At 42.0% G+C, this 26,611-nt stretch overlaps 1 protein-coding gene across 1 annotated transcript; it reads left to right on the top strand.

The window, feature by feature from the left end:
• The first annotated feature begins 2,132 nt into the window (after positions 1-2,132).
• On the top strand, positions 2,133-18,762 carry CRX (cone-rod homeobox). Its single transcript, XM_083369093.1, has 4 exons — positions 2,133-2,349; positions 10,062-10,290; positions 14,805-14,956; positions 17,008-18,762. The coding sequence occupies exons 2-4, from the start codon at positions 10,194-10,196 to the stop codon at positions 17,629-17,631; spliced, it is 873 nt and encodes a 290-aa protein (XP_083225219.1). The 5' UTR covers positions 2,133-2,349; positions 10,062-10,193; the 3' UTR covers positions 17,632-18,762.
• The last annotated feature ends 7,849 nt before the right edge of the window (positions 18,763-26,611 follow it).

The raw sequence follows: 26,611 nt of genomic DNA, 5'->3' as shown, positions 1-26,611 counted from the left end.
AAAAGAACATGGCTTTGTTTGGACTTGGTTGGGCTACTCTAATTCTCATGCATAAAGGCAAATATAACATTAAATATATTAAAATATTGTAATTCTGGCTATTTTTACAGTAACATAAGCGCATCCAAGTACAGTCTGTCACAGGAAAAGGTCTGGCCAAATAGGATTCTTAGCTATGCAAAATATATTATAAACTCTTTAGGACATTCCTGGGTATATTTTCACTAAATAAAAGACAGGTGACAATTTTCATGGTGGAATTTGTTGCCTGGGAAATAAAAAGGATCATTTTTTTAATTGTTTACTTATGCCAGTTTAGATTTATGGACATTAACAGTTTGTGTGAGAAATACTGAAACGCACAAGACACAGAATAGGCTGATACTTGATCTGCATTGACCTGTTCAACCTTGTGGAGTTAAAATGCTGGTTGAGATGAATTTACACCCAGTTCCAAAGGCATTTCTTGTAGAAACCTTTCTTTTTTGCGGTACTTACACGTTCCCCAGGGTATATGAACATGTAAGTACCAAAATTTTGTATTATTTTTGTCTTCTGGGGAAGACAAAATAAGACAAAATTGGGGGGAAATGGAACAGGAGCTCTTCGTTGTACTCTAGAGGTAAAAACCTAACGGGTGATTTTGGGGATGGTCACAATAAACAGTGCGAGAGAGAAGACAAAGTCCGCGGATTGTGGCATCCTTCTTTTGCACAGATGTCAACCCCTGCCCACTTTTACCCTGGCCAATTCTCTTCATTGCTAAAACTTCTCTCAACTAGAGGAGCAAGTAGATGGTTGGGACCTTAAAAAGCAGAGTTCTTCATTACATGCTAACCTATGAGAGTCCTAGTCTAGAGGGTTTTTCAACTTGGCCCTTTTTAGATGGGTAGACTACAACTCCCAGAAATCCTGGCCAGTGTGTTTCCCAGCCCACTCCTCTTAAAAGGACCACATTGAAAAAACGGTCTAGAGAACCCTGTAGGCCTCTGATAGCTAGATATCAAGAGGGCCTTGTAGAGTAGCATCTAGTGAAGCTTTCAAAGAAAATGTGTGAATCTCCAAAGGTGGTAGGAGGGAACTTGGTGTAAAAGGGACTAATCCGGGATCTAAACAGCTGTCCAAGAATCAGGGCACCCATGCCTGTTTCCCAGATGCAAATATTGGTGTGTGTGTGTATGTGTGTAATAGAAGAATTGGAGAAGAATCAAAGCTGAAACCAACTTGAGTACATAACCCAAACAACTTAGGGGTGACATGAAAGCAGTCTTCCAATATCTCAGGGGCTGCCCCAAAGAAGAGGGAGTCAAGCTATTCTCCAAAGCCCCTGAAGGCAGGACAAGAAGCAACGGATGGAAACTAGTCAAGGAGAGAAGCAACCTGGAACTAAGGAGAAACTTCCTGACAGCGAGAACAATTAACCAGTGGAACAACCTGCCTCCAGAAGCTGTGAACGCTCCATCACTGGAGGCTTTTAAGAAGAGACTGGACAGCCATTTGTCTGGAATGGTATCGGGTTTCCTGCCTGAGCAGGGGGTTGGACTAGAAGACCTCCAAGGTCCCTTCCAACGCGGTTATTCTGTTATCTGTTAACCTCCAGTGAGCCAACTGCGTGGGGCACTTCTCTGATGTGAAGGGCAGCCCCTGATGAACCCCCAAATGTGTTTATTCTCCCCCCCCCCCACACACACACAATGTCATCCACCCACCTAAAGACTCAGGGGCGGCTGATCCTACCGCAACAGCAGAAAACCCAGCGTCTTTACCAACCTGCAAAGAACGATCTTTCTACTTATTAATCTTCGGAGCATGGCTCTAATACTAGTCATGTGAGCTCTCTGGAGCAGCTCTTAGAATGGACTCTGGACAATGTGCGCACCAAATTGTGGCTGAGCACACCCACCCCCGGGGGGGGGACCACTGTGGCCACCACCATCACCCACCATCACCACTTCCCTGCCACCACCGCCGCTGCCACCACCCCACCCAGCTTTTCTCTAGGGCTTAAGAGGAGAAAATCCCAAACCTTCCCATCTAAAGGCTCGGCGGAGTCCCAGTCTACACAATCTCTTCTCCGCTCTAAATCTCTTTCAATTCAGGTTAAGCTTCTCTTTTTATTACAGATTATAGGGAGTGATCTCCCACTGTATTTCTACGGTTATCCTTTTAACACATTTTGCTCTTTCTAGCTAGGGTTATTTTCTCTGGTTTCATGGGGTCAGGAAACAGCTGCCTTGCGTTTTTCGGTTGAACGTATCCCCAGACCAAACCTTTGCTATGTTTTCTTGCAGAAGCTCTTGGTTGTCCCTCGTCCGGGCACCTACGTATTGGAGCAGCCACCAAGAGAAGGTAAGAACATTTTTTTTTATGAAACTCAAAAGCCACTGTATTTTATACAGGGGGGGGGGGTGTTTGTGGAACAGGACTCCAGAACATTTATTTCAGTTTCAGGAGATTGTCTCCATCCTCACAGAGAAGAAGCGAGAAGTATGTTTTGGGTAGATTTAGAAGGACGCCACGAACATAAAAATCTGTACATTATTCGCGATCCGGACTAGAAACTTACAATGACTTTCAATGTTCTGTCCAATTTCGCTTTCTTCTTCTTCCCCTGCTAAGAATTCTTGGCAACTTGCAAAATTAGGAACCGTCATACTGTAATAGAATAATTTTACATATTTTGGGGGCCCACCACAGAAATGTTTGATCATAACCGATATTTTTGTTATATCTTCTATAATGAAGCCGTGCAAGCAGGCTTTGTTACTGGAGAGAGGTTGACAGGGCTCTGGAAAAGGGCAAAAATAATTCATTATGTGAAAGGAACATAGGGGGAAATTCTGTATAATTTAATGAGGTTATCTTAGTCTGCTTCTGAAAAGTATCTTGAAAGTAAAAGTTACTAGAGACTTTTTTTTCCAGCTGCATCATCTCCAGTAAAGGAAGAGGTGGTGTGCAATTCCTATTTGTTAATGTTTATGATTATGATTTATAACCAAAGGAACCCAAAGTGGAAATTATTTGATCCCTTAAAGAATGTTTTCATATCAAGGTGTATCCTTCAAGGGAAAAAAATAAAATATTTTCTAGGGTCTATCAGGATGTCTCCACGTTGGTCTCGGGAGACGAATAAAAAGTCGTAATTTCATTCTTCAAGATTATTACAGAGTTTCATTTAAAGAAATCAACCCGTCTTCATTTGGAGTGAAAGAATGAAGGCTGCAGAAGAGAAAAAAAATGTAACATTTCTTAGGTTCAGGATTTCCTTTATTGTCTACAAATTTGCCTTGACACCTATTTTACATTACTTAAAATTAAGAAATACAACTTGATTCACTCATCCCTATGCCTTATCTTCTCTAAAATATATTTTTAATAATTGCAGAGTTTAAATCAGGTGGTGCTACTGTAGCCAAGACTATACCGATAAAACGGACTGCGGCTTTTCTCCCAAAATTAAAAGAGCAGTCATAATTTTCTACTTTTAAGGTTGCCGTCACTTGTGTTCCCAGTTAATTGTTCTTATTCCAAACACACTAATATAGATCATCTTTTAATTCCAAATTTTCCACGGAATATAGATACATTTAACATGGTTTAATTATTGTCGATTGCCATTAAAAGGGAAAGAATCGATGTTGATTTTATTTTGGATTAATAGTCACATCCTATCTCTAAAGTGAGATTATTGTGCTTAGATTTGCCCAGAAAGCAACATATCACAAAAGAAAAATTCAAGGTTTTTGTTTGCTTTTAAAGGATTGTGCCTGCATCCTTCCCCCACTTTTTAAACCTATAATCCGGGACCCAGGAAAGAGATGGCATCCCTTTATAACAGAAAAATATCTAGGGCAAAACAACATCTGCCTATTTTGCTAAGCCTCCAAGTCTTCAGTTCCTTAGATTAAGAATCCGGTATATTTCAGTCTCTCCTCGTGGATATATTTGAATAGATATTTGACAGCTTTCTTTTCAGCTCCCTCCCTCACATAAAGTAAATACAAATCCCACTGAAAAGAATTCCCACCTTTTTAAAATCAAGGATATTTTGCTTACCCGTTTTAAATAAAAGCACAAAGCAACATGCAATAATAAAACAATCATACTAAGGAGGAAGATAAAAGGAAATAGTTGCCCAGGTTATGTATTGCAAAAAACAGAACCCAATCAATAAAACTAAATAAATAAAGCCAGTTTGGTCTACTGGTTATGGCACCAGGGTAGAAAGCGGGAGACTATGTGTTCAAGTCCCAACGTAGCCACAAAAGTTGACTGGGTGACTTTGGACCAATCACCAGGAGGCTGTGAGTTCTAGTCTTGCCTTAGAAATGAAAGCCAGCTAGGAGACTTTGGGCCAATCACCAGGAGACGGTGAGTTCTAGTTCCACCTTAGGCATGAAAGCCAGCTGGGTGACTTTGGGCCAGTCCCTCCCTCTTAGCCTAACCCACCTCACAGGGCTGTTGTTTTGGGAGGCAAGAAGAGGGGGAAGGTGTACTATATTTGTTCACCACCTTGAAATAATAAAGTTGATATTTAAATACAAGGGGTGCGGGGAAGAAAAAACTTAGCTTGCTTACAGTAAACTCAAGTTTTTTAATGGTTTAGGATGCTGGGCAAATCAAGCCCTTTTGGTGAGCTTATATTTATTTATGTATTTATTTGTAAAATTTGTTGGCTGCCCATCTTATCCCGGGTGATTATAGGCAAACAAATTCAGTGCAATGTGTAAACTCAGAAAATGGCTGAACTAGATTAAGGAAACACTGCCATTCAGTACTTAATTTTCAGAGTTGTGGGATGGGTGGCAAATAGATTAGGATAGATAGATAGATAGATAGATAGATAGATAGATAGATAGATAGATAGATAGATAGATAGATAGATGATAGATAGATTTACCCAGATTGAGAAATGGGGATATTTTTTTTAATGATCAGAAAAGGATTCTAAAAGAAAGACTTTAAAAAAATCCCTTGTTAGATTTCCTAATACCATGAATAAATCTGAAATTCTCATTTACTGGGAAACCTCTTCAATAAGTAAGTCTTTGGGACTTACTTCTGTGTAAACATACCTCAAAGGGATCTATAACTATCCAGGTGATGTCTGTTATCAGGTGTGAACAGCTTCATTATAGAAAGAATATTTTTACTGTTTACAAACCTTGCACCAGCCTCCTTATCGTAAGTGCTTTCAAGAACTGAATAAACATGTAAATGAATTTCCTTTTGTTTTTCTTGAAGGGCCCAAAAAGCTAAAATGGAAAGATAAAAACCAACATAGATGTTTTTGATTTGATTATCACAAGGGTCCCTACCCAAATGGACAGTGAGATAAATACCCAGGCAGGGATCCCAGGATCTGGGATAATGAAATTGATAACCATGGTTTACAAATCATTTATTCCAGTCGCTGCCTGTTGATTAGGATGTTACAGCCGAGGCAAGGTGTGTGTGTGTGTGTTTGTGAGTATGCACACCTCCATGGTCCATAATGATGAAGTCAAGTCCTTAACGAGGGACTTCCTCAAAGGTGAATCAGGTTAGCCAACTGAGTTTATAGAAAACATTGAATCTTAAATCCAGGTTAACCAGGTGGCTGTATTTACATAACTAACCGATAAGTCCTGTTGTGGCTGAAGGAAATGGTCCTTTGGTTCACACAATGCATTAAGACAATGGCTGGGTTTCTCATCAAGGAACCCACAGCAGTTTAGCCTACTTTATCAGGCTATACTAACCAGGTTAATTGGTGGTTTAAGATGCTTGGAGAGCTGGTTATTTTTAACATTTCTTGTCACTGGTCTGGAACAGTTCAAACCTTGCATCCATTCATACTTTGACAGCTACACATTCCCTATTTATCTCATCACAGCCACACCAGAAGCAGTTAGATGGTTAGCTTCCCTTGACGTCAAATTATAACATCCATCCCATTGCAACTCTATGGCTCCATATTATGGTGATTTTTAGTATGGTTTTATCTTCATTTAATATTTTATCTCCTATATTGTATTGTCCACACCATACATACCAGTATAGATGTCGATGTACATATACGTATACTTACGCTTTATTTAAATTAAATGTATATATCATGCAAGACCTCTGTACAAATCATACACTAAATAAATAAATAAAGAAAAGGAAATTTCTTATTTTTAAGAGAGCCAATTTGGTCTAGCGGTTAAAAGCACCAGGTTAGAAAGCAGGAGACGACTGTGAGTTCAAGTCCTGCCTTAGCCATGAAAGTCAGCGGGGCCAGTCTCTCCCTCTCAGCCCAGCCCACCTCACAAGGCTGTTGTTGTGGGGAAAATAGGAGGCAGAAGGTGTGCTGGATATGTTTGCCACCTGAAGTTATTTGTAAAAATAATGAAGATGGGATACAAACCAAAGATATTCATTAAATTTACAACGTTTTTTGGGTGGCTTACAATATAATGGTTAGGGGTGGGGAAAAAACTTAAAAAGTTTTTAAGTTTTGTAAAGTCCTCTTTACAAAGTGACTGTTAGCTGTCTGTTAAAGCCGCCTCCTTTCCCCCAATCTACAGATCTTAATTGAAGAGAACCCAGGCACCCAAATGTCCCTTATGCAAAAACATTTTTTTGAAAGAAAGTAAGAAAAAAAAGAGAAAGAAAGACCTTGAAACTGAAGCGTTGGCAAAGTTCTTTTTAGACAGAGAAACACAGCCAGAAAAGCGGATTTGGCCTCTCAAGGCTCCTCAAGTTCGCCTCCCCACCAAGCCAGGGGTGGAAGGTGTCAAAAAGCAGTTAAATGCCAGTCTGCCACTTTGCTGGCCCACCTTCTTCCTTGTGGGGTTGATCAGCCCAACCCCAGCTGTTAATTGAAAGAAAGCGGTTGGAAACCCACACAGTTTTTCAGCCCCAGCTTGGAAAAAACTGGAAGGTGTTTGTGTTTTATTTGCTCTGTCCAAAGGGAGAGACTACGGGGTGGGTCTTTGTGGGACACCTCACAAGGTGAAGACCCAAGGCAGGGGTGGGGGCAGGGAGAGAAGGGAAGGTGGGGAGAAGCAGCAGCCATTCAAACAAAAGAGGAGGGGGAGAAAGAAAAAAAAGAGAGGATTAAATTGAATAGAGGTGTAAATTCTTCCGGGATGAATTGGGGAGATGGAAAAGGGAGAGGAAAGAGCTTGCAACGATGTAGGAGAGAAACCCGGGGTTGTTTATCAAATTCAGCCTTGCATGATTCCCCAAGACCCTTTTGTTTGATTCCTCTGGAGCTGCACAGGTAGATTTGGAAGCCTGATCCAGAAAACATTTAGACCCCTGAAAGGCTGGAGTTCACAGCCTTCCCTTCAATCTTCCACCGAGGAGATTCATCCTCTTCAGCTTCTCTCTCCCTACTCCACTTGTGTTCACACTGAATTAAAAACAAAAGGAAAAAGAACAGAAAATTGAAGAGCAGAAAACATGAGGATAGATGAGAGAGAGAGAGAGATAGGATAGATAGATAAATGGATCATAGATAAATGGATAGATAGATAAATGATGGTGATAGACATAATGATCAATAAGTAATGATTGATAAATAGATATAATGATCAATAAATAATGATACAGTAGATAAATGGATAGATAAATAAATGATAAATAGATAGATAGATAGATAGATAGATAGATAGATAGATAGATAGATGATAGATAGATTGATAGATAGATATGATAGAGATGGATGGGTGGATGGATGGATAAATGAGTAGATGAATGAGTGGATGGAGGATGGATAGATGATAATATGATAGAGAGATAGATAGATAGATAGATAGATAGATAGATAGATAGACAGACAGACAGACAGATAGATAGATAGATAGATGATAGATAGATAGATAGATGATAGATGATAGAGAGAGAGATGGATGAGTGGATGGAGGATGGATAGATGATAAGTAGAAGATAGCTAGAGAGACAGACAGACAGAACGAGCCAATTTGGAAACTTAGTTTTCCTTTATGGCTATTTTTGGCTAGCCTATATTTTTGGACCATCCCATCTTATCAGCTTGAATTCATTTTTTTTACTAAGATAATTTTGGTTTCCTGATTTTAAAATCTAACATTCTGATGACTGGTTTATTCTCTTCAAATCTTTGGGTGACTCCCTTGCAGGATTTTATTCCCCCCTCCCAACACACAATCCCTCCCTTCTGCCTGCAAGGCAGAAAAATTGCATAAGGGTTAGGATTATTATGTTTTATGTGATCTTCGTCCTTCTTGTTGCAAGCAAGCTTATTTTTGTACCTATTCTCTCTCCTCTTCCAAACAAGAATTAACCGAGTAAGCAAAATGAGAGATATTAGGGTGCAGCGTCTCCTGTGCATCACGCCTGATATTTCCTAACCCCCAAAGGAGGAGGAAGAGGCAAAACATGTGCCCGTTATTTTCCTTGTCCCTTCCCCCCCCTCCAGTGACTTTTCTAAAGCAGAGAATAATAACCAGGAAATGGCAGGATACTTGCAAGACTTACAATAAGCTAGTGTTAAAAATTAGGCTTAATTCTTTACACCAATTTACTAAACAACATTTCCACAATGTTTCTGCTGTTTGTTGAGTTTTAACTGGACTCTAGGATGGATTGAGGAATAAAGGAATAGCTTAGAAATTAACTCTTAATTTCCAAGCCACTTTGGGATCTGATCTCTGGCGCTGCCATTATTAAGAGACCCGTAAGAGAAAAACACTCTGCATATGCTCAGCCTAGTCCGAACAATAAGTGGCAGAGTTTTAAACAGCCCACTCCAAATTTAGCCTTGAATGTATTCCTCCAAATTTAGCTTTGAATGTATTCAAATCTATATACCCATCAACCAAGGATGAAAATGTAGCTTGGATGCAGCCAACATTTTCAAGTTATCTGCCTGTTTATCATCTCAGCCAGGCTGAGAACAATCCTGTAAGGCAGGCATTCAGCTGAGTCCCAGACTGTAAAGGGGACTATCCTGCTTTATTTTCATATGCACGCAAGCCTTTTGCTCTAGAATCTAGATTCAAGTCAGTTAACAGATACTGGATGGTATCTCTTTACCCTCCTACCATCCGGTAGGAGATATAGGAGTATAGCCAGCCGCACCAACAGGCTGAAAAACAGCTTTTATCCATGGGCTGTTAGGCTTTTGAACGGGAAATAATTTTTATAAACTTTATGCAGAATTGACTTGCGAGGCCGGTGTGTTGTGCAATTAGCTCACATGGTGTAATAAGATGGAGGGTTTGTGTCACTGTAAGCTGGGGGTTGGGGGCACGAAGGGAGGCTCAGCCAATCTCAATGTATACATGGTTGTACTTTGACAATAAAGGTTCATTCATTCAGTTAAGGATGTTTTTAAGAAGAGATGGGATAGTCCCTAATGGTGTAGGGACTCTTGCTTGAGCAGTGGGTTGGACTAGAAGACCTCCAGAGTCCCAACTCTGATATTCCGTAATTCATATCACTCTGGGACAAAATAAAATCTGGACTTGGGCAGGGGGTCAAAACTTTTCCAGAAGAGGGAGTGAACAAATTTGTTAAGTGCCAATTTTTTCCCCTGAAAGAGCAAAATCACATACTGTAGACTCTCTACCAGCTTTTTCTTTGTGTGTGTGTGTGTGTGTGTGTGTGTGTGTGTTTTAAATGAAAACCAAGTGGGGGCAGGGCATCCATAACATTTAATGAGTTGACTTAACCTGCTCATTTAAGTAAGAACAGACTCACAAAGAATGGAGTTGATTGCTTTGCTGGGGACCCATTAGCTTCCTCTTTTGAGTTGCTAAAAATCCCAGCCCTGTTGGCCCCTCCTTCACACTGGATGGAGTGGCATTTGTGTGTGTTTAAATGCTGCTTAGAAGGTGGGGCCCCAAAGTCAAGTTTTGAAAAGGCCCATCTCATTGGCTGTATTGTGCAAACAAGCAAGACCCCCTTGGCTTCTCCAAGCCTTCCCACCATTTCTGAAAGGGTGGAAGAGTCTCTCTTGTCTTCTGCTCTCCACTGGCCAGGCTGTTGTCCACCTCTGGCCCCTTGGGGCAGGAGACCACCAATTTGCCCTGGGTCTTTTTTTTCTTCAGCTGCCCTTGGATGCTGAGTGGCCAGGATAGATCCAAAAGCCATCTTCCCAAAGTTCATTGAAGACCAGAAGGAGCCTCATCTTCTTGACTCCAAAGCCAAGGAGAAGACTTGCGGACACCATTTTTCTGAGCATGATGTCCTACATCAAGCAACCACATTATGCAGTCAATGGGTTAACTTTGGCTGGACCCGGGATGGATTTACTGCATTCAGCCGTGGGATACCCCAGTAAGTAGATTTCCATTTTTTAAAAATAAATAAATCTTGTTTTGGTTTTTCAGTATTGTATGGGTTATCATGTTGTGGACATTGAGAGTCAGTGTGGTGTTGTTGTTTTGTTTTTAAAGGAAGGAAATCCTGCAAATGTTCACAGACAATCCCCTCCTGCATGGGCTTATTTCATATTAAATAAATAAAAAATATTTCTGGGGAAGGGATAAAGGATAACTTTTGAAATGTAGAAAGGTCCCATTTCTCCATTCGCGCAAAGTTGGGGAATGGTGAAATTTGCTTTCTTCTTCTTCTTTTTTTTTAAAATTTTTTTCTCTTTCTCCAGTTCAGAAAGCCTGACTCGATTTTTTTCTAAATAAAATTAGGCAGAAGAGTTTTAGAGTTTTCTTTCTTGCCTTGGAAGATGGCTAGAATAAAAATAGCTGTTCTCCAGCTGCTTCTCTTTCAGCTGTACTGGACTTTCCAATAATGTGGATTATGGCTGTAACAGTCTGGTTCATTGGTTAGTTTATTTCATTTCTGGGGATTTTAGGTGAAAAATTACAGCTCTGCTTAAACCTTTCCCTCTCCCCATATTATAAGAAGGAGATAATGGCTGAGTCCCGCCTGGGAAGTAGAAGCTGCGCAAAGAAAAGAAAATTGGAAGACAATATTTAGAGTAGTAAGCAAATAAAATCAAGCGGTTTCCCTCTCCCCCCCAAAAAAACTTGGCAACTTTTAAGATGTGTGGACTTCAACTCCCAAAATTTCCCGGCCAAAAATAATAAATTATTTGTTTATAAGAGGTTCTCAGTTCTTTAGGCATAAAGACACCTATTTCTACCTTGAAAAAAAGAAAAGAAAATGACAATATATAAAGCAATTTATAATTCAGAATATAAACCTGTACAACAGTTTGTAAAGCAGAATGCAATAGTTTGTGACGCAGAATAATACTGCAACATAGGATGTATTTGTTGTAATAAAAACTGGCGCAATGGGTGGATTTTTATTTTTTTTTACAATTCGGGACCAGGTTAAAAGTGTCATTCCCTCAAATCTGGATTTTAAAGCCATCCTTCAAAATTTGCCATTACTTCCATAAAAAGAAATGCGGGTTTGAAAAGGGCTAAATACTTAAGGCTAAATAAGCAATAATGAACAAGAGTTGTGAGGGGTTTCTGGTTTATCTTTTTCTTATACCAATTGCAAACTTGAAGGAAGCATTAAAGTAAATTAAACCATAATTATCAGTGAGGAAAAAGGGAACAAAGATTCCAAGATTGTTTCTGCTAAATTATGCTTAAGTGTTTGTTTGTTATTTAAAAAAATAATGCTGTTTAAAATTATTTGGCCTCCACCTTTCTTTATTCCATTGTGCAGTTTGCTTTTATGATTGTATTCACCGTTCTAAAAATCAAACATCCCTTTAATATTTTTTTACCTACACTTCCTGTGAGGAATTCGCTATATGTACCTGGAATTTCCAATAAAGTTTATCTATGGAACTACACAGGTTGACTTGAAGTCTAATTTCAGCTTAAAACCCCTCTCTGCTTTCCTAAATCAAAAGCAAAGATTAACAAGCAAAAATCAGCAGAAAAACTTCCCATTTTACATCCAGTGAGCAAAAACTGCTAATAATCAACTATTGATTACTGATAGCTAGCCTGCTGGAATAAAGATGATTAATATAATCCATAGACACTAATATGCATGGCGTATAGATTTGCTATTTAGAGGATAACGGTAAAGATCTTAGCTGACCCATGTTGCCTTAATTTAAATTTTTTGTGCAGAAATTTCAGCCTATCTATAGCCCTGGGACTCTTTAATCATCTTTTTTTTGGCCTTACGAATCATCTTTAATGGTCTTTAATCATTGTTTTGCCACTTGACCTTAGAGAAACTGGGTGGACTTCAACTCCCAGAATACCCCAGCCAGCTTTGGGAATTCTGGGAGTTGAAGTCCACCCATTTGCCAAAGTGGAAAAATACCACAGACAACTAAAAAGCAGCAGCTAATTCTGACCTATTTAACAATTTTGGTAGTTTGTGCAGCATTCTGCTGTGTGTTGCCAGCAAATCCATCTGGGAAAGTGACGCATTTTAAGCCTTACCCTTTTAAGTGATTGTGTGCAAGAAAGAAAGGACCATTTTTAAACAACATTTTGCTGATCTACCAACCCAGTGGTGATGGTTAAATACAGGTAGTCTGTTCGGTTGTTAAGCGAGACATTTACCCCATTTTACAACCTTCCTGGCCACAGTTAAGCAAATCACTGCAGTTGTTAAGCTAGGAACCCCATTGTTCAGTAAATCTGGCTTCCCCACTGCATTAGCTTGTCGGGGAAGTCGCAAAAGGAGATCACATGACCCCGGGACACTGCGACCGTCATAAATATGAGCCTCCGAATTTTGATCTCATGAACATGGGGATACTTCAAAGGTTGTAAGTGTGAAAAAAGGTCATAAGGCACTTTTTTTTAGTACCGCTGCAACTTCGAAGGGTCGCTAAATGAACTTTTGTAAATCAAGGGCTAGCCCAGAGGTAGGCAACCTTGGCTCTTTTATGACTCGTGGACTTCAACTCCCAGAATTCCTGAGCCAGCCGGCTAGCCGTACTCCGTGAATATAGAGAAACCAAAGAGGAACGCTTATGGTTATCATAAAAATTTAAGAGTTACAAACCCGTTCAGGGGGACATCTCAGACAACAACCTTTTAAGTAAACACTGCGAATGGGATAGTGGATTAATAAAAGATTTAAATGTCAAGACTTGGAGTCTCACTTTCAATAAGTCTGGATAAAACTGAGCTTGCGTGTCTTGGTTTGTGACGGGGTCTCCCCACTTCTGAAAAGGGCCTTCCAGATCCTAAAATTTTGAACCAGTCCCACTTCATTCTCATCCCAGTCAAAATTCAACCACATAAGATCATCTAAGTCATTTTAAAAAACTTAATGCATAGATATGGCTGGGGAATTGTGGGAGCTGATGTTCACAGGTCTTCAAGTTGCCAAGTGTGAAACACACTGCTCTAGAGGGAGGATTCTTATGAACTATTGTGATTTCACAATGGGCTGGTTTTATAACCAGGAGCGCGATGGCTGTTTTATTTTGCACTTGTACTGCACTTAGCGGTAGATGCAGGCTAAATAAATAAAATTTACTACTACTATGAATAGTTGATGCCTTCAAACGTTAAATGTGTGTTGTTAGTTCCTGGTGTCTCCTTAGACTTAGCCCTGCAGTTTCCTGGGCAAGATTGTGGGAAGCGGTTTGCCATTGCCTGCTTCTCAGGGCTGAGAGAGAATGACTGGCTCAAAGTCCACCCACTAGGTTTGTACCTAAGAAAGGACTAGAACCCATTGGCTTCCTGGTGTTTCATTTGCTGCCTTTAACCCTACATGAAACAGGCTCTACCTTACCACTATCATGGCTAAAGTTTGCTTTTGAGAAGCTGGTCTATTCTGCTTTTAAATCATCAAGCAGGTGAAATACTAGAAGGGAACACTTGTAGCTCAGGGTTGAACTGTGGGGGCCTTGGTGCTTTCTGAGCTAGGTGGTTTTCTTGCAGACATCTCATGACCCAACTAGATAACGTCTTTAATGCTAGAAGGGAGCGGGGTTTGGGAGGAGGAGAAGGAGAAGGAGAAGATGAAGACTGTGGGGTCCTTGGTGCTCTCTGAGCTTGGTTGTTTTCTGCAGACATTTCATGATCCAACTAGGTAACATCTTCAGTGTTAGAAGGGAGTGGGGTTTAGGAGAAGAAGGAGAAGGAGAAGACTGGGGTCCTTGGTGCTCTCTCAGCTTAGTTGATTTTTGCAAATTTATCATGACCCAACAAGAGAACTTCAGCAGCATTGAAGGTAGTGGGGGTTTGTGGAGAGGGGGAGGGGGAGGAGGAGGAGGAGGAGGAGGAGGAGGAGGAGGAGGAGGGGAGGAGGAGGAGGAGGAGATATGTAGGGTCCTTGGTGCTCTCTGAGCTTGGTTGTTTTTTTTGCAAACATATCATGACCCAACAAGAGAACTTCATCAGCATTGAAGGTAGTGGGGGTTTGTGGAGAGGGGGAGGGGGAGGAGGAGGAGGAGGAGGAGGAGGAGGAGGAGGAGGAGGAGGAGGAGGAGGAGGAGGAGGAGATCTGTAGGGTCCTTGGTGCTCTCTGAGCTTGGTTGTTTTTTGCAGATGTATCATGACCTAACTAGATAACATCATCAGTGCTAGAAGGGAGTGGGGGTTGCGCTATATTTATAAACCTCACTCTTTTAATAGCTGAAGACGTTACCTAGTTGGGTCACGAAAAGTCTGCAAAAAAACAAGCAAGCTCAGAGAGCACCAAGGATGCCAATGAAACACTAACCAGTATTATTTAGGGAAATTAATGACCAAGCTGAGAAGATAAAAGGATGCCAACAAGAAGAGGAGTTTTGAGGGATGTGTAGAGAGACGGAGATAGAACCAACCTGGTTCTGATGGTAGAACATGCATTCTGGTCCTTCGCTGACTCCCTTCCATGTTTTCCCCCTGCAGCAACTCCACGGAAGCAGAGACGTGAGCGGACAACCTTCACACGAGCCCAGCTAGATATCTTGGAGGCCCTGTTTGCCAAGACTCGCTACCCGGACATCTTCATGCGTGAAGAGGTTGCCCTGAAGATCAACCTGCCTGAGTCCAGAGTCCAGGTGAGCTTTCTGCAAGGTGTTGGCCTGTTTTTATGATCGTTACTTTCTAATCTGTAGGTGAAAGGCTGCATAAGAAAGTGCAGCAACGGCACCGCAAAAGAATCGTCTGCAATAGCGATGGGGATGAACTGAAAGCTAAGAGAAAGAATGGAAAGAAGATCCATAGAAAATGAATTAATTTAGCGTAGTGTTAAATCGAGGCTATCTGGAAACGTAATTGTTCCATTTATAGAACAGAAAGGCATAGATAGATGGATAGATGATAGATAGATAGATAGATAGATAGATAGATAGATAGATAGATAGATAGATAGATAGATACGGTAGATAGATAGATAGATAGATAGATAGATAGATAGATAGATAGATAGATAGATAGATAGATAGATGATAGATAGATGATAGATAGATAGATAGATAGATAGATAGATAGATAGATAGATAGATAGATAGGATAGATTATATATATGATAGATAGATAAGATAGATGATAGATAAGATAGATGATATAGATAGTTAAGATAGATAATATAGATAGATGATAGATAGATGATAGATAAGGTAGATAAGATAGATAGATAAGATAGATGTTAGATAGATAGATAAATAAGATAGATAGATAAGATAGATAGATAAGATAGATGTTAGATAGATAGATAGATAGATAGATAGATAGATAGATAGATAGATAGATAGATAGATAGATAGATAGGATAGATAGATAGGATAGGATAGGATAGATTATATATATGATAGATAGATAAGATAGATGATAGATAAGATAGATGATATAGATAGTTAAGATAGATAATATAGATAGATGATAGATAGATGATAGATAAGATAGATAAGATAGATAGATAAGATAGATGTTAGATAGATAGATAAGATAGATAGATAGATAGATAGATAGATAGATAGATAGATAGATAGATAGATAGATAGATAAGATAGATGTTAGATAGATGGATAGATGGATAGATAGATAGATAGATAGATAGATAGATAGATAGATAGATAGATAGATAGATAGATGGATGGATAACAAGATAATAAGATATAACAGTGTTGGAAGGGACCTTGGAGGTCATCTAGTCCAACCCCCTGCTCAGGCAGGAAACCCTGTACCATTTTAGGCAAATGGCTGTCCAGTCTCTTCTTAAAAACCTCCAGTGATGGAGCACCCACAACTTCTGGAGGCAGGTTGTTCCACTAAAGAATTGTTCTCCCTGCCAGGACATTTCTCCTTAGTTCTAGACTGGTTTTCTCCTTGATTAGTTTCCAGAGAAAGAGATGACAGAGGTAGGTAGGTAGACAGACAGAACCAGGTAGCAGTCAAAGCCCCAATACTTTCATTGTGAAAGTATTCCACAGGTGGAATACTTCGGGTTTTAAGAAAGATGATCAGCTAAGAGAAATAGATTCCTGATCTCCCTGGCTGTTATCCCATGACATGATTGTCCTCCGAGAGCCAGTTTGGTCTAGTGCAGGGGTCGGCAACCTCGGCTCTTTTATGACTCGTGGACTTCAACTCCCAGAATTCCTGAGCCAGCATAGCATAGCTGGCTCAGGAATTCTGGGAGTTGAAGTCCACGAGTCATAAAAGAGCCGAGGTTGCCGACCCCTGGTCTAGTGGTTAAGGCACCAGGTTAGAAAATGGGAGATGGGGAGTTCTAGTTCCACATTAGGCATGAAAGTCAGCTGGATGACTTTGGGTCAATCACCAGGCGATTGTGAGTTCTAGTCCTGCCTTAGGCATGAAAGCTGGCTGGGTGAATTTGGGCCAATCACCAGGCGACGGTGAGTTCTAGTCCCACTCAGCCTCACCTACCCCACAAGCTTGTTATTGTGGGGACAATAGGAGGAGGAAGGTCTGTTGATTAGGTTCACGACTTTGAATTATTTGCAAAAAGAAGAAGGGAAGACCACCAAATAACATTTCCAGACTTGATCTGCCTGAGTCGCATTTAAATGCCTCCTCCGCCCAAAGGGAAACACTGACCCTTCTTTTCAGTCCCGCCATGCACACCTTGCTCTCTCCTTTCTTCCAGGTCTGGTTCAAGAACCGCCGGGCCAAATGTCGCCAGCAGCAACAGCAGAGCAGTGGACAGGCCAAAGCCCGGCCGGCCAAGAAAAAAAGCTCTCCAGCCCCCGAGACCAGTTCTGAAACCAGCGCCAATGGGCAGTACAGCCCTCTGCCCAACGGCACCCCGGTGGCCCCCAGCTCCAGCGCCAGCGCCACTGTCTCCATCTGGAGCCCAGCCTCCATCTCTCCGCTGCCAGATCCCCTGGCTTCCTCCACCACCCCCTGCATGCAGCGGTCGGCCGCCTTCCCCATGACCTACACCCAGGCGCCGGGTTACAGCCAGACCTACGCCGGCTCGACTTCCTACTTCAGTAGCCTTGACTGCAGCTCCTACCTGTCCCCCATGCACCCGCAGCTCTCCACACCTGGTGCCACGCTGAGCCCTCTGGCCACCCCAACCATGGGCAGCCACCTGAGTCAGTCCCCGGCCACCCTCTCCAGCCAGGGCTACAGTGGGGCAGGCATGAGCTTCAGCTCAGTGGATTGCCTGGACTACAAGGACCCCACCGCCTCCTGGAAGCTCAACTTCAATGCTGCCGATTGCTTGGATTACAAAGACCAAAGCTCTTGGAAGTTCCAGGTCTTGTGAAAGGTGGGCCTGGGGACCCGCCAAGTAGGAAGCTCTCGTTTTCCTTGACGTTGTCTTGGGGCAACCCCTCTTCCACCCACTTTATTCTGCCTCTTGGCTTGATCTTCTCGTCTTTTCCTTTCCCCTCGGTCCTGCCTACCTAAAGATCTGCCGTAGCTTGCATTTTCTACCTTGTTTGGGGAAGCCAACAGCTTAAGAGGTTGAATTGGAGAAGTTTAAGAGCTGGGAGATGAAACTGCTTTCAAATTGGGACTTGGGGCTCTTAACCCCTCAGCACCCCAGCTCTGTTGAACTGATGTGTTAGCCTTCTGGAAGAGCTGAATCCCAGACTGGGGAGAGGGACATCTTTCTCCCAGCAGGACTGGATTCCACTCGGGTCAACAGCCACTGTGAAGATCAGTCAGGACCTTCCGGAATTTAGCGTTACTAGGGTGAGCAACTCAGGTGGCAAGTATCCAACGGACTCATCAAAGAAGCCAGCCCTGAGCAGGAAGAAATCAATTTTGCAGGAGTTGACGGCTTGCCAATCTTGGTCAAAACATCTCTTCCATCTCTTCGTCCTCACTTGAGTTTCGGCAAGAGCAGCTTCTGAGAGAACTCGGGGGGGGGGGCTTTTGAGTTGATCAGGCTCCTGATGGCCTTTGGCATTTTTTTCCCCAGTTTTCTTTGGAGGGGGTACGATTTTTTTCATTTTTATTAGCTCAACGTAGAATTTTACACAAGAGCCAGTTGTGAGTTCCTACTTAAGCACTCTTCAGAGAACCTTATCCGAGTGTCTCCTTGACCCATGAGGCTCGTTCGAACAGGAGGAGAAAGCCCATCCTTGAAACAAAAGAGACCCAAGCTATGGAGACGTCCCTGAGGCTCTGCCACAGATCTCAGCGACACCCCCCACCCCCAGGAACAGAGTCTGGTCCAAAAGTCTCTGCTACTTCCACCGTAGCCAACAGTATCCATCTTAGTCTCCTCCTCAAAGTCTGTCTGATAGTGCTTTTTCCATGATGAGGTCTTCGTAGCCTTCATCCCTTAGCTGGTTCCTTCCCTGTGCAAGCAACTACCCTGAAAAGCTACGAAGCTTACCTTGGCCCAGGAATTAAAATGACCTTTTGTTTAATCAACCATCTCAATTTGCAGAGGAATGAAACCACCGGATCAGTCCATCAAATTCATTCTCGGACACCTGTAAGAAAGTTCCAGCAATAGCTCTGTAGCTTTCCTATCTTCCCAACTCCCCCACCTACCCACCCCAATAGCAATAGGGTTAGTTGGAGAGGCTAAAACAGAAGAGCTGACTCAGGTATTTAGGTAGATACAACCTTGAAGTCATCCACCTGGACAGATCAGATGGATGCCTCCAGATTTTCTTTTTTTTTTCCATCCAGAGCACAATATGCTTTTCAAAAACTTTGTGCACCCTATAGATTTCAATATCTCAGTATTCCCTTTGACAAATACCAAGCTCAACTCTTTAACATTTTGTCCCTGCAGAGGTTAATGGGAATTTTTAAAGCCTTGGGGGGTGGTGGGGGTGGTTTTGAGTAAAATTAAGTGGCTTGAAGCAGAAGCCTTTTGAATCTTGAATGAGAAACCAATGGTTTTTGTTAAGGCAGCAACATTAGCCCTTTAGTTAGGGATCTCACTTTGATGATTCTTCCCCCTCCCCACATTCTGTAAAAAAAAAACATCAACGTTCCATCCATTTTTTAAAAAAATGTAAATCAGCATGTGCACCCTTTGGAAAAAAAATTGGTGGAAGGAGAGTAATTGTCGGCTTGTTAAAACGTCTTTTTACGTAGGAAATGCTATGATGGGTTTTTTTCCTCTCCCCAATTTTTGTAAAAAAAAAAAGGCAAAAAAAAAGCCACACACCTAATGAAAGTTCTAAATGAATTTTGAAAAATGATAAAATAAGACAGCAGAGGCATCCTAAAAAAAAAGGTGGAAGGAGAATAATTGTCAGTTTGTCAGAAGGTCATCTTAAGTAGGAAACGCTTTGATGATTTTTCCCTTGTCCCAAATTTTGTAAAAAAAAAAACGAAGAAAAAAAACTAATAAAAGTTCCATAAATTTTTTTTACAAAATCTAAAATAAGCATGTGCGCCCTTTAAAAAAGGTTGTGGAAGGAGAATAATTGTCAGCTTGTCAAAACATCTTTTTACGTAGGAAAGCCTTTGATGATTTTTTTTCCCCTTCCCTAATTTTTATTTTAAAAAAAAATCCAGTAAAAGTTCCATCAAAATTTTTTTTAAAAAATCTAAGATAAGTTGCTGGAAGGGATAGCAAACGGTCAACTTGTCAAACCATCTTTTTAATTGTGATTTTCATCTGCAGGTGAAACATTTTGCTAATTTCACACAATCTGAATCCAATGCTAATTAAAATAGGAGTCCACATTTTATAGAACGATCCCATCAAATCATTTTTGATCCACAACTAAACTGGAGGGAAATTTTTGTATTTTATGGCCACCACATGAATCCTTTAGAATTTTAAACGGCAGTGAAACCTCTTTGGCTAGTTTTTTTTTTAAAACATGGGGTCTAAAGTGACACAAGAGGACAGCAAGCTGAAATTAAATAAATGGAGGCACCTAACATTTTCTATATATGGCTTCATTTATCAAAGCTGTATTTTATTAAACTGTACAGGTAAATACAGTGGTAAGTGTTTAATATATAACATGATGATTTTTACTTCTCTCCAATGAATTTAAGAACTGGACTCTCAAATTTAAAATAAATGCTTGGTGTTAGATTTTATTTTATTTTATTAGTTTAGTTATCTTAGTCATTTTTTTAACAAAAGAAACAACTGTGCTTTGGCTATAGATGAGAAACATTTCATTCAAATTATTTTTGTGGATGGATCTCTATTTATTATTGTCTTAGTCTGTGGCAAGTGGTTTCCTGTACAGTTACATCAAATTGTTGGTGGATTTTAAAAAAAAAAGCAAAAAATATTAAAACGTTTTAAAAAAAACCCGCATCGAAATCTGTTCAAAGCAAGAATGGTTTTGTGTGGGGTGTTGTTGCCATTTTAATTCCTGGTCAAAACAATTGATTCTGTAATTGGGATAAGTACATGATAAAAAAAAAACCAGTACAGTTGCTTCTCAAATAACCACCGTTCGTTATGAATGGTGACCATTCAAAATCACAACGGCGCTGAAAATAGTCACTTTGCAATCGATCCTCACACTTCACAACCGTTGCAGCGCCCTCCCAGTCACTTGATTGAAATTGGCATGCTCGGCAACGGGTGTATGTTTTTGACAGTTGCCGCATCCCAGTATCACTATTTGTGACCTTCCCAGCTGGCTCCTGACAAGGGGGGAAAACTGGATTTGCTTAACAACTTGCAGTGATTCACTGAACAACGGTGACAAGAAAGGTAAAATTGGGTGTCACCCACTTAACAACTGCCTTGCTTAGGCACAGAGATTCTGCTCCCCAGTTGTGGTTGTAAATCAAGGACTTGCCTGTCGTAGACTTTTATCTGGTCTGCAACCAGGCTTTGCAAGCTAGTTTAAATCTAATAAAATGCAGGACTAAGGCAGGAAATAACAATATATTCAAGTCTGGACAGACAGGTTGCCAATTCCTTAGAATAACAGCCAGGTGTGCCTTAAACAGCAGCTTAAATTGTAATATTTTTCCTGCTGGCAATGCAAACTGTTATCTGTGGACTTCATTCCTCAACGTGCAGAAGGAGATATAAACAGTTGGTCAACCTGGCTCGGGGTCAATGAATAGAGACCCTTTTGAAAACAAGAAGCAGCTTGAATGAGGGGTGACAGCTGGTCAGGTGCCTTTTGCCATCCATCAATTAAAGCTATTGATCCTCTTTGGCCCTGGATTGATCACTGATCACAACTGTGTCCTCAGTCAAATCTCCTTCAAGCTTACTATTTTTTTTGCACAACAGATGCTAAGGAGTAAGTGTGTTGATGGAACCCGTATCATTTGGATTATGGTTTGTTTAGATTCTGATTGATTACATCATGCAACACCCCCTAAGAGTTCAACTCAACCACTGCTAGCCCAGTGAGTTAGTCTAGACAGGAAGCACATTCAGATGGACTAGTTCTACTTTATTGTAAGATTACATTGACAAGATCTCGCACGTCTGAAGATTCTGAGCTGGAGTTAAGAGAGGAATCAGCCGAGAAACCTTACGTAGCCACAAGCGAACTAAGTTCCAATTTCCCCTTGAGTGCTGGTGGCCCTTATCTAACTTCAGCCAAGTACTTCCAATTGTGCTGTGATGGCCGCCATTTTTGACTTTGAAGTAAATCCACACGTTTGGAATCCGTTGATCATCTGACCCCAAATTGACTTGTTGGAGGAATAGAACAAGGAGTAGCTGCCATCCACCAAACTACCCATCCATTTATCCATCCATTCACCCACCCACCATCCATCCATCCATCCATCCATCCATCCATCCATCCATCCATCCATCCAATCAAAGCCAGGAATGAAACCCAAGAGTAGCTCTTGAGATCCTGATTCCCCCAAGACTTTCCTAACTATCCAGATGCTGGCCATTTAGATCTCGGTCACCCTTTTATAATCCTGTGCTCTGGAGCAGGGGTGCCCAAACTTGGCAACTTTAAGACTTGTGCAACTCCCAGAATTCCCCAGCCAACCATGCATGCTCGCAAGTCTTCAAAAGTTGCCATGTACATCCTTGCTCTGGAGTGACGAAGAAGCTGCCTCCTAATTCATTCTCAGCCTTCTCTTCAGCTTCTTCCAGTCCAGGAGCTTCTGTTAAAAAGCAAAACTGCGCCCCCCCCAAAAAAAACTTGACTTTGTCATTTGAACCACTTCTGATGGCTGCCCCTATTCCAGACTGCGGCTGGAGGTGACCCTTCACGCGAAGCAATTTGCATTCTGTTGAAAATAAAAACGAAGAACAGACTAACTTTGTTTTTTTTCTCAACAGAGCTAAAAAAAATGGAGAGGTTTCAATCGGCCTGTTTTCGCCCACTTTTGGGGGGGTCGATGCCCTCACCTTCGAGAAACAGCTCCTGCCCTCCAGACTCACCCCCCCATCCCGAGCCTTCCAACTTAGTGTTATTTTTACTTATCTAATTTAGCAAATGCCCCCAATCCTCTTAAGGCCCTCCAGATTGGTAACTGAATTAGAGGGGATTAGAGGAGCTGCTAAGGATGGCAAATTGGTTCTTTTCTTTGCCCGGTGGCATCTGCTGATCGGCACACCGTCCCCTGGGGTAACCTTTTTAATGAAAGAGAACAGGGTTTAGAATTAAAAGGATCAGCCGGGGTTAGGAGACCGGGAGGGTCTACTTGGCCCGAACGCTTTTTCGGCAACATGGCATGAGTCAATAAACGGTGGTCGCTTTTGTTCAACTCTCTCCCGGTTGCCGTTGAGTTCATACTCCTTGGTGACTCTGGCTGGCCTTGAAAAGTGAGCAAGGTGCTTGGAAAAATATTTTTCTTCAATGGGAACGATGTAATATTTTTTTAAAGCTTTGGTAAGCCACTCTAGGGACGCGGTGGCTCAGTGGGTTAAGACGCTGAGCTTGTCGATCAGAAGGTCGGCAGTTTGGCGGGTCGAATCCCAAGTGCCGCGTAACAGAGTGAGCGCCTGTTACGCGTCCCAGCTTCTGCCAACCTAGCAGTTCGAAAGCACGTAAAATATGCAAGTAGAAAAATATGGACCACTCCGGTGGGAAGGTAACAGCGTTCCGTGCGCCTTTGGTGTCTAGTCATGCCGGCCACATGACCACGGAGACGTCCTCGGACAAGCGCTGGCTCTTCGGCTTTGAAACGGAGATGAGCACCGGCCCCTAGAGTCGGAAACGACTAGCACGCATGTGCGGGGGAACCTTGACCTTTACGCCACTCTAGGGGGGGAAAGGAAGTGTTAAATGTAAATTTCTCCAGGTTGGTTTTAATTCATTGGCTTTCTACAGCTGCCCAAGCTCAACAAGTGGCTCTGGGTAGCGTGCATCACGAAAGTTCAAATTAAACATAATTAAAACCACCCTAGGTAAATATAGATGGTCACAGAGTGGAACTACTGCTGTGGACGTACAGGCAAGAAACGGAGCCCTTCACGGCCACGAGGCTGGGCACATAATCGGGTCTTCGAAAAGCCAAGAGGGTCAGGATCATCCCGATCTCTGAATGGAGTATACAGATGGTCCTCGACTTACAATGATGGAGCCCAACTTTTCTGCTGCTAAGCAAGACAGTTAAGTGAATTTTGCCCCCCTTTATGACCTTTCTCGCCGCAGCTGTTAAGTGAATCACTGCAGTTGGTAAATTAGTAACACAGTTGTTAAGTGAATCTGGCTTGCCCATTGACTTTGCTTGTCAGAAGGTCGCAAAAGGGGATCACGGGAGCCTGGGACGTTGCGACTGTCGTAAATATGAACCAGTGGCCCAGCATTCAAATTTTGATCACGTGACCAAGGGGATGCTGCAAGAACAGAACAGAACAGAACAGAACAGAATAGGAGGAATGAAGAATAGAATAGTATACAATAGAATACAATAGAATAATGGAATGAAATAGAACAGAACAGAACAGAACAGAACAGAACAGAATAGGAGGAATGAAGAATAGAATAGTATACAATAGAATACAATAGAATAATGGAATGAAATAGAACAGAACAGAACACAATACAATACAATACAATACTTTATCGGCCGAGTGTGATTGGACACACAAGAAATTTGTCTCCGGTGCCTAAGCTCTCAGTGTACACAAAAGCAATAAGTGATAAATCATGATCATGATCATAGTCATCGTAAAAATACATTCCTCACTTAGCAATATCATAGGAGACTCTGGCACGGGATAAGCCCTTTATAAATGAGCTTTGAAAAAATACAATCTCATTCAAGCCAGTTTTGAGTTTTGGCAATTTCCTGGATGTCTCCAGGTAATTTTTTGACCGATCTGACTTTAAAACTTATAGCCTTCTTCGTAACAGAGAAACCATACAGCATTTTCCTAAATATCTAAATTACATTATTTCAACTGCTAGAAATAGATCTTCCTGCCAATGGCTGAAAGGATCCAATGGGGGGGTGGGTGGGAAGGACTAATGCTCTATTTTTAAATATCCTGCCATATATTCCTAATTACCTGGCCAAGTTGGTCCTTTTAGGCCACTGAAAGAAATTTGAGGGGCAATCCATGCATGCTCAGAAACACCTCGCCCTCCGAGGATACTGGGAGGAGGGGGGGGGAGGAGGGAAAAACTCAGTCCAGCTTGTTGCTGGCTGACCTGCTGAATCGGAAGAAAAATGGAGGAGGGAGGAAGATGGGGAGGGGGGGGGGTCAGAAAATTTAATCTGCCAACCTGTCAGCAGGTTTTAAAGCAGGAAAGTAGAGAGGCAGATTGGATGATAATCTCCCTTGATCCTCCAGGGACAGATGGGCGGAGGGGACCTTGCAAAGGTGAAGCCAGGAGCAGAGGAGGAATAGGAGAAATAATTGTGGGGGGGGGGAGGTGGAGGCAGGCAGGATGGAGGGAGGGGGGGAGGAGGAAGGTTAAGCTTCCTTGCAAGGTTTATACTGGAAAAAGATGCAGAGGCGGCTTCCTCAGTTAGCAAGTTTGGGGAGACAGGGCACCCTCCCCAAACTGCAAGCTAGGACCGACCCTTGCTCTCCTTCCTCCCCCCCCACCCCGCCTCACAAGGAGGTGACACTCGCCTTCCTACAATTCCCAGCCTGCTTTGCGGTCTGGGAGTCAACCAGGTGAGTGGGAGGGAGGGCGCGGCAGATTCGAACGGCCCTGCCCTGCTGGGGGTCAAAAGATGGGAAATGCATGCACGACCACCCCCACCCCACCCCACTTTCTGCGGGTTAGCGGAACGCCGTTTTCTGCAACGTGCGTAGTTTTCAAGGCTGGACACCCTAAAGGTCCGATAGACTGACCCCACCCGCCCGGTAGCCAAACACGCTGAGTCTGCAGATGAGCGCGGGGTGCGAATCCAGATGGTGAAAACCACCCCCCTCCTTTAATTTAATTTGATTTATTTGACTTTAGATTCGCTTCCTAAGGGGAACAGAGTCCCCACCTGGCTTTGGGACCAGGTTAACTCAGGGCTGGGTTTTTAAACCCCAGATCTGGGTTTGTCCATCCCTGTCTGAGTTTTTAGACGTTTTTACCTTTAAATGTAACTATATTGTATAGCCGTCCGTAATCTCTTTGAATATCCATGGATTTATTAAGCTAGCCACCCAATTTACGGCTATAATATCAATGGTGAAGGATGACACGCGTAGATACATGATGGCATACGTACGTATGTAGTGTATACATGTGTATATACGTATATGTGATAGGATACATCACTATATAAGATAGTAGGCCACATAAATTTAATCAGTTATGCATTACATAGATCAACTATGTTTCGAACATTTATTCGAACAAGCTGGCCTGGCCTGATGGGGGAACGTCTGGGTTTTTATATTTAACTGTTTTAATTGGGCAATTTATTTAATCTTTTTTAACTTTTGTATCTCTATTTATATGCCCTGTTCACCGCCCTGAGTCCTTCGGGTGAAGGGCGGTATAAAAATCCAATAAATACAAATACAAATACAAACACAAACTAACCTACTTTAAAACTGATTTATTGTGGAGTTGCGTTTGCTGTCTTGAGGTCTTTGGGCCGAATCTGGGTTTATTTGAATGCAAATCTTGGTGGTTTGTAGGAAACCCCGCTCGCAACCCTGTTTGGAAGCCCTCTCCCCTTTCCCGCCTCGGGGAGGGGTCGCATCCACTGCATAAAGCAATCTCTGTTAGGGCGCCTCTAAATTTGATATTTCCAAGTTTATCCTTTTGCTCGCCGTCCTGAGTCCACTGGAAGTGGCGGCCCACAAATTGAAATAAATAACAAAACGACAACAATAATAACGATAATAATAATAATAACAATAATAAATATTCGACATCCCACAACGGCGATACTTGGCGGGGATTTGCCGCCGC

The sequence above is a fragment of the Vipera ursinii genome (assembly GCF_947247035.1).
Source record: "Vipera ursinii genome assembly, chromosome: 9".
NCBI classification, from domain to species: domain Eukaryota; kingdom Metazoa; phylum Chordata; class Lepidosauria; order Squamata; family Viperidae; genus Vipera; species Vipera ursinii.
Note: the sequence above shows the minus strand (reverse complement) of the source record. Positions and strands in the feature narration are given on the sequence as shown.